Raw genomic sequence first — 17757 nt, 5'->3', positions numbered from 1 at the left:
TTCGCGAGCAATACACTCATGTGTCTCCTGGGTCTGGTCTATATTGGGTTGCTCTGACAACATGTTCGTCACAGGAGTGACTAACGCTCCTATGCATATCTCTTCTGGTGCGATACACAAGATTAGGCCCTGCTGTCTGACCGCTTCAGCTTTCAAAGCTGTAGTCATCGGCACACAAGACAGATCAGCGTCCGCTACCTGGAGAACCGCATCTTCCTGTTTCGTTTCTTCAGAGCACTCACCCCTAGAACGTAACTGAATTTGGTCTCCTGTTAATTTTATTTCAGTCCCTGAATCCACACAGGTTTCAGAACTCTGACCTTCGGTATGCAAGTCTCCGCATGCCGGATCATCCATCCCATCTGGTTGACTGACCTTATTAACAGTCATCTCCGACTGGGAATGTAGCTTATCAGGCGCCAGTATCTTTACCTGAGCTACTAGTTTGCACACATCTGTCCTCACCGCGGGAAAATCTGGTTCTTGCTTTGAGTTCGGACAGTCAATCATCGAATGTCCAAATTTCATGCAGTTATAACATTGAACTGCTGCGAATAAGACCTCGCTATCAACTTTCGTCCCTTGCCTTAATTTCAACTGCATCTGTGCAAGTTTTCTCTTTTCTAGCTCAATTTGGAGTTTCAAATTTTCAATTTCACTCAGCTGTTCAGCCTCCTCCTGCTCAACACGTCGCATCCTGCCCTCCTGATCATACCGTACGGCAGCCATCTCCGTTTTCCGTGCTATCGTTTCTAGCACTAAACACTACACCGACATGGTGAATTCGGAGAAAGCAGAAAGGTCTCCTACCTTCCTGGTTGCTCTCTGGCCCGGTGATCTCGTCGTCCTCAGTGATGACGACAGGCTCCTCGATGCGGACGACTTGAGCTCTGGATCTCTCAGCAGCTCGCTGACTTCTGCCTCGTTTGACTGGCTTGACTTGGTCGCCTGGTTACTTTTCAGCAGCTCGCTGACTCGAACCCGTTCGATGCGGACGCCTGGTTCTTTTCAGCAGCTCGCTGACTCGAACCCTCGATGGCTTGTTGTTGCCCGGCTCCTTCAGCTCCTAGCTGGCCTGAGCCTCCGACGTCCTCTCGAACTCGACCCGTGATCCCGAAGCTTTCGACGTCAGTCTTTCGACGCAGCTTCACGTTTTCTCCTTTAGGACAAACAGCTTGTCCACCGACTTGTTCTTCTCACCTTCCGTCCAATGCCTTGAGTAGAAAGAACTTGCGATCCTGTCTCGACTGCGCCAGTTGAGATTCCCTTCCGGTGGCGATGAGAGGAAACTACTTGATGATGAAATCGGGGTTTCTTGATGACCCGATGGTTCTACTCGCAAACATTCACATTACTCAAGGAAAGGAGAAGGTTAATATTTATTTACAACATAGGTAAAAAAACGAGAAGAAACAAAGCAAGGAGAAATCTATTTACATGACTAAATCGTGGATCAGACGAATTCAGCCTCCGCTCAACCCAGAGCGCTTGGTTTTAAACCCTCTGTCTCCGCCCTTAGCGGGGACAGCAACCAATAAGATAACAAACGACCCATCTCGCCAATCAGTGGTTAGGGAAAGGAAAACAAGGTCCGCCCACTGATCAGAGATTGGGGAAAAAGTACTGATTAAACATTTGGGAAAGGAGAGGTTGCAATCAAATAGACAAACAACACAAATGCGACTTCCGTTCCCCACGCCACCCGCGGCACCACAGACGCTAGAAACATGTGCCGACGAGGCGATGACTCAGGTTGTTGACAGCAACAAAGAGAACACAATCGTTAAGGGAAGTAGACAGTCGTTACAGGAATAGTGGGTTTCCGGTCATTCGGCTAATATCTCGTCCGTATCTCGTGCGCCCCCGAAACCTCGTCCACCCCTTAACAACCACATGTCGTCAGCTGTACTTGGTTCGCGTTTTCCCGGCGGGTCATCCCCGTGACGGCGCGGCGTAAACGAGGACGTCCGCTGCACAAAGGAGAGGCAGGGACGGGACGGGCCCCTTTGTTGGGGACTTCCGACCCGACTGGAGCGGCCTTCCTTGAGAACACAAGACCAACGAGTTCGCAGAAAGGTCAGCGAACTCCACAGTGGCCATGGCGTTGTAAAGGCACAGCGCCGATACTGATACCACTTGCATCAGTGTGTACTTCAATTGGTGCTGAGGGGCAGAAGAAGCGTAGATGGGGCCCGAGGTCAAAAGAAACTTCAGATTCACTGGTACAATTGAATGGTGCATCTTTATGCAGCAGACACAAGAGCGGGTAAGCGATGTCCGCAAACCTTGGTATAAAGCGTCGAAAGTACGAGCAGAAGCCTAAAAAGCTCTGTAGCTCTTTGACTTATTGGGCACGGTAAAGCTGTGGACAGCTTCAATTTTCTTGGGATCTGGCCGAACACCTTTATCAACCAAGTGACCAAGAACAATTGTTTCACGGTGCCCAAAATGACAATTCTTTGAATTCAAAACAAGACCAGCTCGTTCGATGCAATCAATCACGTTATCCAGGCGGCTGTTGTGTTCACTAAATGTTTTGACAAAAATTAGAACGTCGTCCAAATAACATAAACAAATGGGACACTTTATTACACGAAGGATTGTATCAATGAACCACTCGAATGTTGCAGGCGCATTGCATAATCCAAAAGGTATAACGTTAAATTCATAAAGGCCGTCTGGTGTTATGAAGACCGTTTTTTCTTTATCTGCAGTGTGAATAGGGATTTTCCAGTAGCCTGATCTCAGATCAATAGAAGAAATGTATGAAGCTGAGTGCAGACAATCAATTGCGTCAGCTATTCGCGGAAGCGGGTAGACGTCTTTCTTCTTGGCTGTATTTAATTCACGGTAGTCAAGACAGAACCTCCATGTGCCATCTTTTTTCCTAACGAGGATAACTGGAGCTGCCCAAGGACTAGAAGATTCTCAAATAATGCCGCTCTTTAGCATCTCTTGAACTTGGTTATCTATTAACTTACGTTCAGTTGAAGAGACTCGATAGGGCCTCTGGCGTACCGGAGGTGGACCCGGTGTTGATCGTGTGATGAATACGACTGGTAGGCAGCGGTGTTGAGTCGCCCTTGGCAAAGTCGAACGCGATCACGTGCTTCAGAAGTAGTTCCACCAGAATGCGATGCTCGGTTGTAGAAAGAGACTGATTAGTCATAGCCTTAACTTGGGTCCCCATATCTCGTTTCACGGGCTGCTCAAAGACAGAGCTGGTAAACGCCGCGACGGAACCAGACGCACCTTCCTCGAAACAGGTGAGTTTTAGGGCCCATTCACACTTGCGAGTCGCAGAGGTCGCGCGACCAGCAGTCGCCTGCGACTACAGCGCAGTTCAACAACACCGGTGTTCACACTTGAAAAGCGACTACGGGAGTCGCCTTCCCGTTCCGTTCTCGTTCCAAACGAGAACCATCGGGAATGACGTCGTTCGCGCTCTTTCTCTGTCTTCTGCTTGTTGGCGCCAGACCCTCGATCGCTCGTGCTTGTCTGTTGTGCTGTTCCTGTACTTTTATAATATGTATTGCGATGACATGAGCGAAGAGGAAGACGTCGTCGCCGTTCTGATGTGCTGTGCGGCCGCGCGAGCTCTTGCAGCGCGCGCGCGTACTGCACAGAAAAAGCGGCAACGGCGTCGCTGGTGGGTCTGGCCCTGTCTCCGATCGCGGGAAGTGGCCGGACACGCAAGCCACCTGCTACCGCAGCTGCGGGCGCACGATGAGGAGTATTACAGAGAGTAAGTTTTCATTTCTCTCTTCGTGGCACAAGGCAGAACTTTGCAACCTTTTTTTTCTTCAATCCTTCTTTTTTCTCCTTTGCACTTTGCAGCTTTCTCCGGATGCCGCCTCGGACATTCGACACACTCCTGGATCTGGTTCGAAGTTCTATAACTGTGCAGGACACCAGGTTCAGGAGTGCGATTCCGGTGGCTGACCGTTTGGCCATGACAATCAGGTAACTCGCGTTGCTAGAAAAATGGTAAACTCTATTTGCATGTACTGCATGTATACAGTATTTTAGTTCTGACCATGTCATAACAGAATGCTTGCTGAATTGATCTGTTTCATGAGCTCATGCTGCATAGTAGTGAGCATTGTTTTCATTATAAATAATCAAGGATGAATAGTTCATCTGTGGTGTGTAAATCAATTTCATAGTTAAGCGAATATCTATGCTGTTCAACCTTTTTATGTCATTGCTTCGGCAGGTTCCTGGCCACGGGTCAAACCCTAAGGGAGCTATCCTTTAACTTCTTATTAGGAAGGTCTACTGCATGCTCCCTTGTGGCAACGGTCTGCCAGGCACTGTGGGATGTGCTGAAGCCACTCTATCTGAGGCATCCACAGGCAGCAGATGAGTGGATAAAGGTAAGCTTCGTTATCATAATTATGCTATTGCTGCTGTGCTCTGCAGGCACAGGAACAATGAGTAAGTGACCAATGCAATTCAGTTTGATATATGGATGTATAGCCGTTAAAATTTATTCTGCAGGTTGCGGCAGACTTTGAGGAGAGGTGGCAGATGCCACACTGTGTTGGTGCTATCGACGGAAAGCACGTCCTTATAGAATGCCCAGCAAATTCTGGAAGCGCCAATCACAATTATAAAGGCTCATTCAGCAAGTCACTGCTTGCTGTCTGTGATGCGCATTACAGGTAAGGCCCTCTATTATACAACAATCTTGGCACGTTCAATTCATCTTAGACACATACAGAGCAAAAAGGCGAGATGAAGAAGGAACAGACACACAAGCACCAACTACCAAATGATTGTGTTTAATGCGTGAGCATATAAATACACAGACCGACAGATGCATGGAAATTGGGAGGAAGCGGAAGCAGCAGTGTCAGCAGCAAAAACACTAGGCTCATCATCATGAATTAAGAAATGCCAACTCGTGGCGAGACAATCATATTGAAAGTTCAGTTCAGCGACACCTTCTTAATAATAACACCCACCACAGGCTTGCATGATTGCTGACTATCAGACAGCGGTGAACAAAACACATGATCAATCTCGATGCCATGCATAGGGCACCATTTCGTTTAAGCACTTTGGGTTTCAATCCATGCATAAAATTATTGAGTACTACACATTCTCAGCAACTGCATCATGGTGTGACCTTTAAAACATAACTTACAGGTCCAATTCAAAACAGCAGTTGTCAGAAACACACATATTCATTGCTAGTCTATATATCTGCACTGAATTTCAAACTATTTTTCATGCAGGTTCTTCTACATTGAAATGGGGCATTTTGGCAGTGACTCTGATGGGGGAATTTTTGCCTCCTCAACGCTTCAGAAAAAGATCGCTGGAGGCGAGTGGGGCTTTCCCACTGCAAGGCCTGTAGGCAGCGAGGGGCCACTGCCATACTTCTTCGTCGGGGACGAGGCCTTCCCACTGAAAGAATATATGATGAGGCCTTATCCAAGACGAGGTAGAGGTCTACATATGAAGTTTCACTTCACTTAAGACAAAAAGAGCTAAATCACTGGCATGATCAAGCAGTGAAGTGTGCATCTGTCATAATCCAAATTCTCCATATTTTTGCTCTCCAAATGTTGCATGCCTGATTTCATCAATGTTTGTCATATGTTACCATTTCAAGAAGGCTGTAATGTAGGCCAGTTTAAAGCATGCTGACAGTTTTGTGTTGGATGTCACGAATTCATCAGCTCAGGCTTTGCAATATCACCTTTCCATCTAACTAGGAGGTTTGTGGTTCATTTCTGTAAACCAGTGACTGCGCTGTTAACAAGAACACCAAAATCACATTCCAAAAATGTGGCTCCAGGTGTGCCATAGAGGGGTACCGGAAAATAACAAAACATGTGCAGTGTAACTTTTCTATAAACAGTAGCACGAACCTCAGTATTCTTCACACTTGAAACTTTTCAGCTTCACTGAAGGCCTCAAGGTCATGCTTTCCGTGCAACAAAGTAGACCGTTTGGTCTTGCAGTGCAGTGCTTATGACCTAGAAGTGTATGAAAATGTTCTCTGTACTTTATCTCTCCTGTTCTTGTCTTCAGCCCTGCATGAAGCTGCGCTGCAGGAAAAATATGAGCACCGAATTTTCAACTATCGGCTTAGCCGGGCACGACGCATTATAGAGAATGCGTTTGGCATCCTGGCGCAGAGGTGGAGGATTCTGCGGCGACCCTTTAAGGCGAAAGTTATTAACATCAATAGATATGTTGGTGCGTGCATAGTGCTGCACAACTATCTACTTAAAGAGTCCGCAGAATCCTCTTCAATGTACTGCCCGCCAGGCTCTGCCGACACTGAAGACTGGGAGGGGCGCCTCTCTCCTGGAAGCTGGAGGGACGATGACTCCAGCTTGGCCTTCAAGGCACAAAGACTCACAGGCTGCAACGCAACACGGTACGAGGTTTGTTATACTATAGCGAGTTGTACCGAGCCTTGCACTATACGCGTTATACGCATCACCAAAACAGGAGCACACTTGTCAGTGTGCTACTGTAGGCGTCTGGCATTGGCGATCATACTTGTTCAACTTACTAAACCTCATGTAATTTGTTTCGATTTTTTATATGCAGAAAATCTGAGAGGAAAAAAAATAGCCCAGCAAACTAGAGGGTTCTATATAACCCACTTTTAGAAACCCAAGTTTAATGGTACACATCAGAGGCTCGCAATATTTTGGCACTGTGTGACATGCAGCACTGGACTTGGTTTATGGAGATTATGAAATATAACTTCAGTGAAATTTCTTCCTAGCCATGCCAAGCAAGTGCGTGACAAGCTGACGCACCACTTCGTCACGGCTGGTGCAGTGCCATGGCAGCATGCAATGGTCACTGGTGATCACAACTGAAGGTGGGTTGAATAATGGTGACTTTTATTTTATACAATGAATACTTGCAAGATGATCTTTTGCTTAATAAAAAAATATGTACTGTCTGTAACAAAGGTTTACAGTCCTCTGCACCGTTGCTTTGAATGGCTCAGCAGACTGAAAGCTTTTGCAACAGACTGTACATTTACATGAACAGGGAAGATATGAGCTTCTTTCACAAGAATGCATGCAGTGAGATTACCTATAAGTGAAGCACAAGTAACATGAGAAGTGACTGGTTGAAGCTGAAGATTGCACATGTATTTATGCAAGTAAAAAGCCATTTGTAATTTTTATCAATTGCATATTTTTAAAATATCACATAAAAATATCACAATAAAAAATGAACAGGAGCATGAACAGGAACAGTGAAATGTGTTATTCTTCCCCGTTCACTGTAATGCCTTGACAAAGGCACTGTGAGTAATAAATAAATACTAGGCACTTCAGTATTGCTATGTGGGCCATTTAATCGCAGCAATCATTTGTACTTTTCAGGGTAGTCACATAGCCACAATCGCTCAGTGGTTATGGTGCCAGACTGTTGACTCAAAAGATGCATGTTTGATCCCTGTATCCACTATGACATCTCTCATAATCTGAGTTTCTTTGGGACGTCAAACCCCTGACACCTCGACTGTGATACCTCAACAATTCTACAGCCAACCTTACGCAAAGCATGACTGCTTTGAGCGTTTATGAGGTTTCATTCCCGAAAGCAACTCGGGCTTTGATGGAACGGGAACCAGAAATATCAGACTTCAGTCATATCATGTAAGACATCGCTAAAAACATGAACTTCTGCAGTTGAATACAATAAAATCTGAATTAGGATTTGCTGATTTCAGTATTATAAATTAGAGTACAATGAAACACATAAAAAAGGAACCTAGAAAATGACTTTGTAGATATTGCACGTTCATTTGTAGAAAACTATTTGTACTACCTCGATGGAAAGAAACGCAAACAACCTGGTGCCAACACGCTCCCCTCTTTCAATTTCTTTTCACCGCGCTTTTTCTTCGGTGATAGCAAAAAGACCCTAGACTCGTCCATGATACATTCTAGGACGACTCTAACATCTTTTTCGTACCGCCTAGGTAAAAGCACAATGAAAATAAATTCCAACAGCAGGGCTTGTTGGCGCCGGGTTGTTCGCGTTTCTTTCCATCAAGGTAGTACCATGAAAAATAAAAGCACACCACCAACTATTTACACTTCAGTTCTAGCCTGCCGCATCACGTCGTATGTCATCATCTCGATGTTGTGCATGAAGTCTTCGGCTACCTGACGTGGCAGGCGTCGCAGGCGGGAGTCTAACAACATGCAGAATAGTGCAATGTCGTCTTTTTGTTGCCTTTCTCGCTGCTCCCGTATTGTTGACAAATGGCTCACACATGCCTGCAAGATGTTTTCGTCACCTGCGTTCCTGTAGACCAAGCATTTTAGAGTAGTGGAAACTTAACTAGTGAGTCAGTTCACGAAACATCACTGAAGGAAATCTTGAGCAAAAGAGACTGGACAAGAGAGAGCAACAGACTAAGCACAGTCTCACAATGAACCTTGCTGCAAATTCCTTAAACTTGAGGAACAAAAACATGTACACTCTCAGTAATAAACAGGTTATAAACTCACCCAGGGTTTTCTGCTGTTTGTTTCTGTGACATCCGTGGCCTACAATGCAACACACAGTTTTCTGCATTATACGAAAGAACTTGTCTTGCTACGCCTGTTTAACTAACTATCTGTTCCGCCAGAAACTGCACACATACCGTTTTGCAGGCGGCAGCTGGGCAGCCTCTGGCTCATACACATCAGGACTGCATCTGCAATACGAGTATCATTAGGGCACTTTTTCTACACATGTAATTTATACCAACACACAACCGACTGCGAAGTAGGTGGCTTACAAGAATGTGAAAATCTATCAGAGCATTTCAATTTTTCCTTACTCTTGTGCCCAGGTTTCCCCCTCCACATCACAGCCAGACGCCTGAGGCAGTGCTTCCGGAAGCCCTTCGACTGCCTGCGTGGAGCTGCAATACCAAAGATCAAGGATGAATATGTAGCAGCATGACAACAGTTTATGCAAAGGCACCATAGATTTTTTTCCCTAAAACGTAGCTGCATTCCTTATTGTTGAGGTTTATGCTTCATAAGTAACTGCAACAGGATTTGCTTATTTCAAACACTGTTCCCTAAAACCCTCTATTCTTGTTTTCACTAATGGCAGGAGCTTATACAAGACCAATTTCAAAGTTCAGCTCCTACTGAACTTTTGTGTCTAAGCTAGCCAGTGTTTCCTTCAACCGCTCAATCATCGGTCCTTTTATCATGTCTATTTCCATGCTGTCTTGGCAGGCCCACACCATGCGGCATACATCTGGAGTTATGCCTAAAAAGACTCCTGTTGGTCACTAACCTTTCACCAGCCTCGTCAGCAGATAATTTGAAGCTGAAAAGAAAATACCGGAATTATTTCACACCAGGATAACCACAATGGACTTTCTGCATGACCAAGTGCAGTTGCTTGTGAAATTTGTTTGCAGAAAACTATATGTTCTTTTAGTTGCCTATTGTTTCTCACCTTATATCATCCTCTGTACTGCAAAGGAGACTGGAAAAAAAAAATTATGTAGTTCAGCTTTTTATGGTCCACTCTCAGGAGAACAAATATAGCTGCTTGATAACATGCACAGATTTGAGGACAACTGGTCATCGCACCGAGGCAGAGATTACAATAGGGTGAATTGACATTAATGATTCCCATAGCAGAAAAAAATTCCTAGAAATTCAACTCACAGTGCAGGCTGTGGTGAGGGCTCCATCAGTGCCATCATTGATTCAAAGTGTGGCCATTTTATGGTGGGAATATCTGCTACCCCAGCTCCACTCTTTTGTTTATTTTTTATTTCTTGTTTTTTTCTCATATAAATATCCTTTAAGTTCTTGAACTTCTGCTCCGCCTGGGTGCCTGGAAGATAAAAACATCATGAATATATCTGCAAATAAAATAACCATCATTCAGGAAAGGCTGTGCGTTCAGCTTGTTTTGTCTGACTGTGCTCAAAGTGTTCCTACTTCGAAGTAGTGACCTTTTTGCTTCTCTCTAGAACACTGCGCTGCATGGCATGTGTATGCTCAGAGTGTGTACATTTTGTGTTGGCGCCGAAGTAACGCAATTGGGTGCGCACAAACGTGTGTAGTAATAACTTGCACTTGAGCAAGCGTTAAAGACAGGGCACGGGGAGAGAGAGAAAAAAAGGGGGGGCGGGCGAGAGTAAACAGTCCTCGTGGTAGCCAACGCACGTGTCTCGCGAGTCGTGAGCGTGAAAACACACGTGTCTCGCGAACGTGAAAACACACGTCTCGTCTTCCCGCATTTCAAGCGAAAGAGGGACAAATGCCAAGCGATCGAAGGAAAAACAGTTCGCAGTATGTTTTCGTCGTATGTAAACATGAGCACGCGCTCTTGAGGAAAAACAAGCTGCCCTCATCATGCATGCTACAACAACACTAACTCAGCACATCTAAAAAACGTGGCATACTTACGGGTTAGGCCGAATAACTGTCCTATTTCTTCCCATGCGAAGTCCTTTTTGCTTCTGTTTTTGAAGTCTCGGCTGTGTTTATCGTACAGGAATCTGTGCTCTCGCACAGCGTTGATGAGCAGCTCTGCGGAGTACTCCATGTTGTTGTCTGACGCAAATTTCGATCTTGCCGCCAGGAATGAACAACCGGATGTAGGCGGCGCTTTCGTCAACTTCCGAAGCGCCGCTGATTGGTTCAGCCGTTTGCGAGTCGCAGTCGCAAGGCTGAAAAATCGAGCAGGGAGCGACTGGCTTGCGACCGTCGCTTTTCGACCAATGCGACCGTTTGCGACTGTCTCTTTTCGACCAAAACAGTCGCGCGACCTCTGCGACTCGCAAGTGTGAATGGGCCCTTAGGCCCCGAGGCAACACATCTGGCTCTCCAGGGTGGCTGACTGTCCACAGCTCGGTACGGCCTCTGACCACGGGAACGACTCAACGAAGCACGAGGATACTTTTCTTAGAGCAGGAGAGTGTCGTTGGATCTACTATAGCTGCAAAAGATTCGCACTGATTGCGAACAGAGAAAACCCGCACGAATGCTGCAGATAAAGCTGGTACAATGGTACAATAGTGTCTTCTTCCACCGCAAATGCTCCAAAATCAGGTGTCGAGTCATCCACAAGAGCCGAAAGTAGTGACGAATTCAAAGCAATCTCTCCCGTACGAGATTCTAAGGTTGCCCCGCACACATGCAGAAAATCAATCCCAAGAATCGCATCATGTGTTGACTGAGGTAGCACTGCGAATTCTGTTCGAAACGTTAGGCCGCCAATAACAACATCCGAAGCACACACAACAGGTGGGTCCAAAGGTCCACCACCAACACCACGGAATAACGCTGAAAGGTCCCACCACTAAACATTACTTCTCTGCCTCAACGGTTCTTAAACCTCAAACTCATGACGGATACTGTAGCACCAGTGCCTACAAGAGCCATTGGCTTCACACCATCAATAAACACTGCCAATTTGTTCTCCAACGTAAACACGGGTAGAGGTACGGACGTCATCGACTCGCCGACGGCCTCACCTCCATCAGCCGCGCCTCCTAGTTTCCCGGAGGTTGAGGGGAAGCTCGACGTCGAGGGGAAGGTGACCGCCCTTGGCGCTGAGTTGTCGGCGTCACACTGCGGTTAGATGCAGGTGATTAACTCCGCAAATGTGTCGAATGGTACGTGTCCCACGCGGACATAGTCACGGATCGCTGTCCGGTGTGCAGTTGTCCGTGAATATTCGCCGAGGGTCGGTAGTCTTGAGCAGTTGGGAAACGGCGGCGGCAATATCTGGCGATATGCCCTGCAATGCCACACCGGCAACACAGAGGTTGAGAGCGCCAGCGATCGCCAGAAGAGGCCTGGCGAGCAAAGTCGCGACGTTGGTTGTAGCCAGGCTCTCGTTGCTGACGAACCACGTCTTCTGGGTAGGCGGGCCTCCTTCCCGTCGTCTGGTGGGCATAACGTTGAGCATAGTTGTTCCGATCGTCCATATGCGAAGCGCCGCTAGGTTGGGTCCACGGAGTGTACAGGGCGGCGACATCTGCCTGCGGTGCACAACTGTGCCGCAGATGTTCTGCATTGTAGAAGGTGTCCATAGATCCGGACAATTCCTCGCGCACAATCTCTCGTATGATACCGGCCATAGAATGTGGAGGACAAGCTTCAACACTGGCTGCAGAGGTGACATTGGCCAGTCTTCCGAATTTAGGAGTGATTCGGCGCAGCTTGAGAGCTTCAAATGTTCTACAATGTTTTATAACGTCGGCGTTGGTGCTTAGGTTCCCTTTGCTAATCAGGAAATTAGAAGCTTCTTCCGCTATTCCTCTTAGGATAGCTTCGGTGCAAGTTTCTCCGGGTACTTGCGCCCGGTGAAGCAATGTCTTTTCCGCACGCTTCTTTTTAGCCGATTTGCACCCAAAATTTTCCTTGATCTCACTTGTAAAAGTAGCCCACGTACTTAGTGAATCCTCGTGGTTGTCGAACCAGTCGAAGGCAGTGGCGGCAAGGAAGAACACCACGTTAGACAGTTCAGTAGCAGCGTTCCAGCGCTCACTTTTTCGTAGTGTTTCAGCTACTCGTGAACGTCCTCCTCGGGTTTTCCAAAGGACGTCCGGGGCTCTCGATAATGTGGCCAGTTGGTGGATGGTCCTCGTTGCTCGATACTCTCGTGTCCAGTCATGCCCAATGTCATAGGTGGTAAGCCAGCGAGTCTACGGCTCCTTCGATAGATGGAACGCTCCGTGTCCGATACCCGGCACCTCTCTCCAAAACTGTTACGTGCTTAGCACGCACGGGAGTTTATTTACAGAGGGATCCATCGAAGCAGGACCGCGACGAAGCCTACAAGCGTTCTTCTGCCCTTCCTCTTTCTTCTCATCTGCCTATCCGTCCAACCGTTGATCTTCTTCCGTCGATGCTCTGCGAAGGCGCGTGACATTATGTTAGGGTACATATTTCCGAGAGGTTTCGCGCTATCAGGCGCTGAATATATGGACTACCAGCAACCTTAGCCTAGCATTACGTATACGAGCGCATAGCTGCGCACACTGTAGCAGAGTGGTTTCGACGGTGAAGAGCTTGCATCATGCAAATCCTCGGAGGACTTGCGGTACTTTTTCTACGCCAGCCGCGGTGGCCTAATGGTTAGGGCACTTGGCTACATAGTCGGAGGACACGGGTTCAATCCGGGACACGGCGGCTGCGTTTCAATGGCAGCGGAGCGCTAAAGGCGCCCGAGTGCTGGGTGATAGAACCCGTCTGAACTAATCCGGGGCCCTTCACTACGGCGTCCCTCATTACCCATGTATCGCTTCTACACGTGCCGCCATACAATTTGCAGTATTTTGTGATTTTCTAGTTTGTACACAATTGCTTTCATGAGTACTGCATTGGAGATGCAAGGGTTTCTTGCCACGCGGTAGCACCGGAGCTGTCGATGCCTGCAATCAAGGCAGACCGCGTTTTAGTTGTGCTGAAATTGGCACATGAGGCACGTTGAGCTCCTCTCAAAAATCTGTACTTAACAATCCTTCACAACCTTAGCGTAGGTACACAATCTGTCTTACTTTCTTTATGGGGGTTTGATGTCCCAAATCGACTCAGGCCATGAGGGACGCCGTAGTGAAGGGCTCCGGAAATTTCGACCACCTGGGGTTCTTTTACGTGCACTGACATCACACAGCACACGAGCTTCTAGAACTTCGCCTCCATTGAAATTCGACCGCCGCGGCCGGGATCGATCCCGCTTCTTTCGGGCCGGCAGCCGAGCGCCATAACCACTCAGCCACCGCGGCGGCCAACCTGTTTTACTGCCGGTTAATGTTCTTGTCAGCTCAACTGCTTTTGTCGAATACTTGCAATGGCTTATGGAATAAATACTGCACAAGCTGGCATGCATAACAACTCTCACGCAACTGAATTTCAGTAAAACGAGCTCTTGGGCGAGTTGGTTACTTATCTTAGGCATAGTAGCAGCGAAAAAACACACACCAAAGAAGAAGTACGAGACACGAGAAGACGAAGTGTCCCTGCTAAGGTGCTACAATTTTGTCGTCATCTTCCATGGAAACTTCTTTGTTTATTCAACTACACCTTGGCCAATCCCCCCGCGTGGGTATGTGCCATATACCTGGGGTGAAGAAGAAGAAGAAGAAGGTGGCTGCACATCCGATTCTTGACCGATCCCCCAGTGTAGGTTTACACTGTGCGATAGCATACAGTGTGCGATAGCATATAGTTTACAGTGTGCGATAGCATAGGCACTTCTCAGAGCCCTTGGTGGAATGCAGAATGTTCAAAGGATTATAGGCGGCGCAAGGCAGCCTGGAAGAAACTTATCCATAATCAATGTCCCCGGAATTGGATCGATTATAAGTTTCTTGCCGCTACCTTCAAGCGCACAGTCGCGAGGGCAAAAGAAAAATATGATGAAGAGAATTATGCCCATCTATCAAAATCTAATAACAGACAAGCCTTGTTTCGCTTTCTGAGGTCAAGGAACAGGCTGCCACCGCCTAACAACATTCCCTCTAATGTGCTGACTCCAGTAGAGCTTGCCAGGTCATTAGAAGAAATTGGCAAAGGCTTGGAACACCGTTTTTCGGCTGCGCTCTCTCGCTCACAACTGCTTGGGAATCACTATGATGATTTCCTTAATGTCTCGGTTTCTGAGCTCCCCCAGGTGATAAATCGATTACCTTCTGCAGCTTCTGGTCCTGACCGTGTCACATCTGCGATGATTAAAATACTGTTCGACGAATCCCCCAATGCTATATTGGAGCTGGTAAATTACTCTATTAGAACCCCATGGATCCCGGATGTATGGCGTGTTTCCAAAATTATCCCGGTGCTTAAAAAGCCAGGCGAAGGGTTGGTCTTAGACAACATTCGACCAATTTCATTGACATCGAATCTGGTGAAATTGGTTGAACGCGTGCTGTATGGACGAATCATGCCCATTATTACTGAAAAGGGACTACTTAACCCCTGTCAGATTGGTTTCAAGCCTGGGTGCTCTATATGGTGTGCGCATACTGACCTCGAAAGCCGTGTCCGACTAGCGCGCCGGCGTCGACAGTATGCTGCGCTGGTAACTCTAGACATCTCGAAAGCATATGACAGTGTCGAACATGGGCCTCTGATGTACAGACTACGGGCTCTGGACTTGCCAAGTTATTTTGTGGAATGGGTGTCAGCTTTCCTGGCTGACAGAGAATTTTATTGTTGTCAACGCGGAGTTTCTACAAGGAAATTTCATCAATCTAGAGGTGTGCCTCAAGGTGCAGTTCTCTCCCCTGTTCTATTCAACCTCTTACTCAGTTCGATTCCGACTTCCCCTGACGTGACTACGTACGTGTATGCAGACGATATAGCTTTCTTTGCTGCTGCGAGTGATTTACATTCTGTGTATATGGTTTTACAGTCATATTTAAATTCCCTTGACCGATGGTTATCTGAATTACACTTAAGTCTTAATGTAAACAAGTGCGCTTTGTTACCTTTTCCGGTTACTCAACAGGTACACATTTCATTGTCTTATCGTCATCATGTCATTCCTCAGGTATGTTCCCTAAAGTATCTCGGGGTAACTTATGACTCCTCTTTCTCTTGGCGGTCACATATAGATCAGGTTGCTGCGAAAGGGATTCGGGCGGTAGGCCTTCTGCGAAGGATGAGTAGCCCTCGCTGCGGTATGCGCAGACATGCTCTTCTGCTGATTTACAAAATGTATATCCGGCCAATCTTGGAATTCGGTTGCGTTTTATTTTCTGGTGCAGCTGCATACACACTGCGCCCACTTCTGCTCTTAGAGCGAGAAGCTCTGCGCCTGTGTTTGGGTCTCCCTAAATACGTGGCAAACAATGTTTTGTATCTGGAAGCGCGGGTGCCGTCTCTTACTGCAAGGTTTCGCCTTTTGACAGTAAAAACGTTTTTAAAGTTTTGCGACTCGGAGCAGCATGCATCCGAGTTGATCTTCCTAGGGCAGTGAGCGGAGTTCTTGGGTGTGGGATGGTCTCGCCTTCAAACTTCCCAAATCTGTTTCGTTGAATCTTTGCTGGGCCCACTCAACGTGCGAATACCTGAAATTGTTCCGGTGCGGTCCATCCCTGCAAATGTGTCTGTCATCTACGATGACATTTATCCATGTAATGCAAAATTACTGCCTTTCTTATGGTTAAATGGTATGTTGCAGGATTATTTGTCGACCTTCTGCTCACATGTTGCAATTGCGACTGATGGCTCGGTGTGTGCAGAAAAGGCAGGTGTAGGTATTTACTCCCAGTCCCTTGACTGGTCTTTTTCTCTCCGTCTCCAAGATTTCACTCCTATCTATCTGGCTGAGTTTCTAGCAGTGGTTCTCGCTCTGCGCAAGGTACCAATTTCTTTATCAGCAGTAATAATAATTACGGACTCGTTATCTTTATGCACTTCCCTCTCGGCGTCCACTGAATCGCAGCTCTTTCGGATACTAAAATTCCTGATCCCTCCACACATCACATCAATTCGACTTCTTTGGGTTCCTGGGCACAGGGGTCTTCTATTAAATAAATCAGCTGTTGCTTTAGAGAAGGCAGCCCTGAGTGGACCGATTGTTTACCCGCTTCCAACAACTGCTTACATCACGGCGGCACGCTTTCGACGGTACACTGTAATGAACGAATTGGGCCCATCAGCGCTTACTTCCTTGGACGACTTCCAGCACCTACTGTTCCCACAGAGAAGCTCAGTCTGGCGATCGCGCAATCTTGAAGTTTCCTTCACGAGGCTTCGTGGCCGGGTGCCGCAACTAAATACCGCAAACACTACCGAAATACCGCAAACTAAATGCCGCAAACAGCATACTGGAACCTCTGCGCGAGGACATGGCAGCTGTTGACGACCAAATTGCACGCCTTTTAGCCGAGGTCTCTAAGCTAGGGCAACGCCGTGAACTGCTCGCTCGCTGTAGACAACCAGTGGAATCCTCTTACACGCCAATCAATGCTGTAGCGCCTTCGACTACGTCCAGCCCTCATGCGTGTTTCGCCGACTCTACCAGGTCTCCTCATCACTGCAGGATAACTCAACAACATCCCTCCTCCGATTTATGGTAAACCAGTTGTCTAACCTGACATCAGTTCTATTACAACGCTTGAAAGCCTAAACGAAAATGGCGAGGCCTCTTCACAAAGCTTGCAGAGCTCAAATCTCGACTTCGCATGAACAAGCTCCAGGTGTTGGTCCTGCTACTGCAGGAGACCAATGCCTTGCCACCCATTCCTGGCTTTAATGGATACATGTCTCCTTCAATGAACGACCGTCGTGTGCACACTGTTGCCCCTCCGGGAAACGCGGCGGTGTACGTTAATGCGCGCTTTCCTCAAGTTCGCCTCTCTCTAGAAAACTGGTGCACTCCATATCAAGAGGTAGTCGCAGTGGCTGTGAAGCTTCCCAAGGCAACTGTTGTGGTCGTGTCATACTATGTAATACACCCGCCGGTGGAGCTCCCTCCCGCATTTGTCTGGGGTGGTTATTAACTCTACGACGACAGCACCCAGGGTGGCCTGTTTTAGTCGGTGGTGACTTTAACGCCCCTCATCCAGACTGGGTACCCCACTTCAAGCCCCCGTGGTAGGCGTGTGCGGGACGCATTCGCGGATGCGCTGTTTTACTCAACCATCCAGATTCAGAAACGCGGACTGTGCACCATGCTCGCAGTCCAACATATTCTCCGGACCTTACGTGGTGGTCACGACCCGGGACTCCATCGTGGCACCTGGAGCCAGACTGCTGGGGTAGCGACAACCATCGGTCTCCATCC

General features: G+C 47.4%; 2 protein-coding genes across 2 annotated transcripts; one reads left to right on the top strand and one right to left on the bottom strand.

The window, feature by feature from the left end:
* Window positions 1-5932: 5932 nt before the first annotated feature.
* Window positions 5933-6848, top strand: LOC144095629 (uncharacterized). Its single transcript, XM_077629301.1, has 3 exons — window positions 5933-5951; window positions 6043-6394; window positions 6752-6848. Exons 1-3 carry the CDS (start codon window positions 5933-5935, stop codon window positions 6846-6848), a joined length of 468 nt encoding a protein of 155 aa, XP_077485427.1.
* Window positions 6849-8031: 1183 nt separating this feature from the next.
* LOC144094214 (uncharacterized) lies at window positions 8032-10807 on the bottom strand. Its single transcript, XM_077628141.1, has 8 exons — window positions 10422-10807; window positions 9672-9843; window positions 9457-9486; window positions 9292-9324; window positions 8822-8905; window positions 8642-8695; window positions 8505-8543; window positions 8032-8298 (listed from the first exon to the last, which is right to left on the bottom strand). The coding sequence occupies exons 1-8, from the start codon at window positions 10558-10560 to the stop codon at window positions 8082-8084; spliced, it is 768 nt and encodes a 255-aa protein (XP_077484267.1). The 5' UTR covers window positions 10561-10807; the 3' UTR covers window positions 8032-8081.
* Between the last annotated feature and the right edge of the window lie 6950 nt (window positions 10808-17757).

The sequence above is a fragment of the Amblyomma americanum genome, chromosome 6 (genome assembly GCF_052857255.1).
Source record: "Amblyomma americanum isolate KBUSLIRL-KWMA chromosome 6, ASM5285725v1, whole genome shotgun sequence".
Lineage (NCBI taxonomy): Eukaryota > Metazoa > Arthropoda > Arachnida > Ixodida > Ixodidae > Amblyomma > Amblyomma americanum.
The sequence above is the reverse complement of the archived record's forward strand: the minus strand, read 5'-3'. Positions and strand labels throughout refer to the sequence as shown.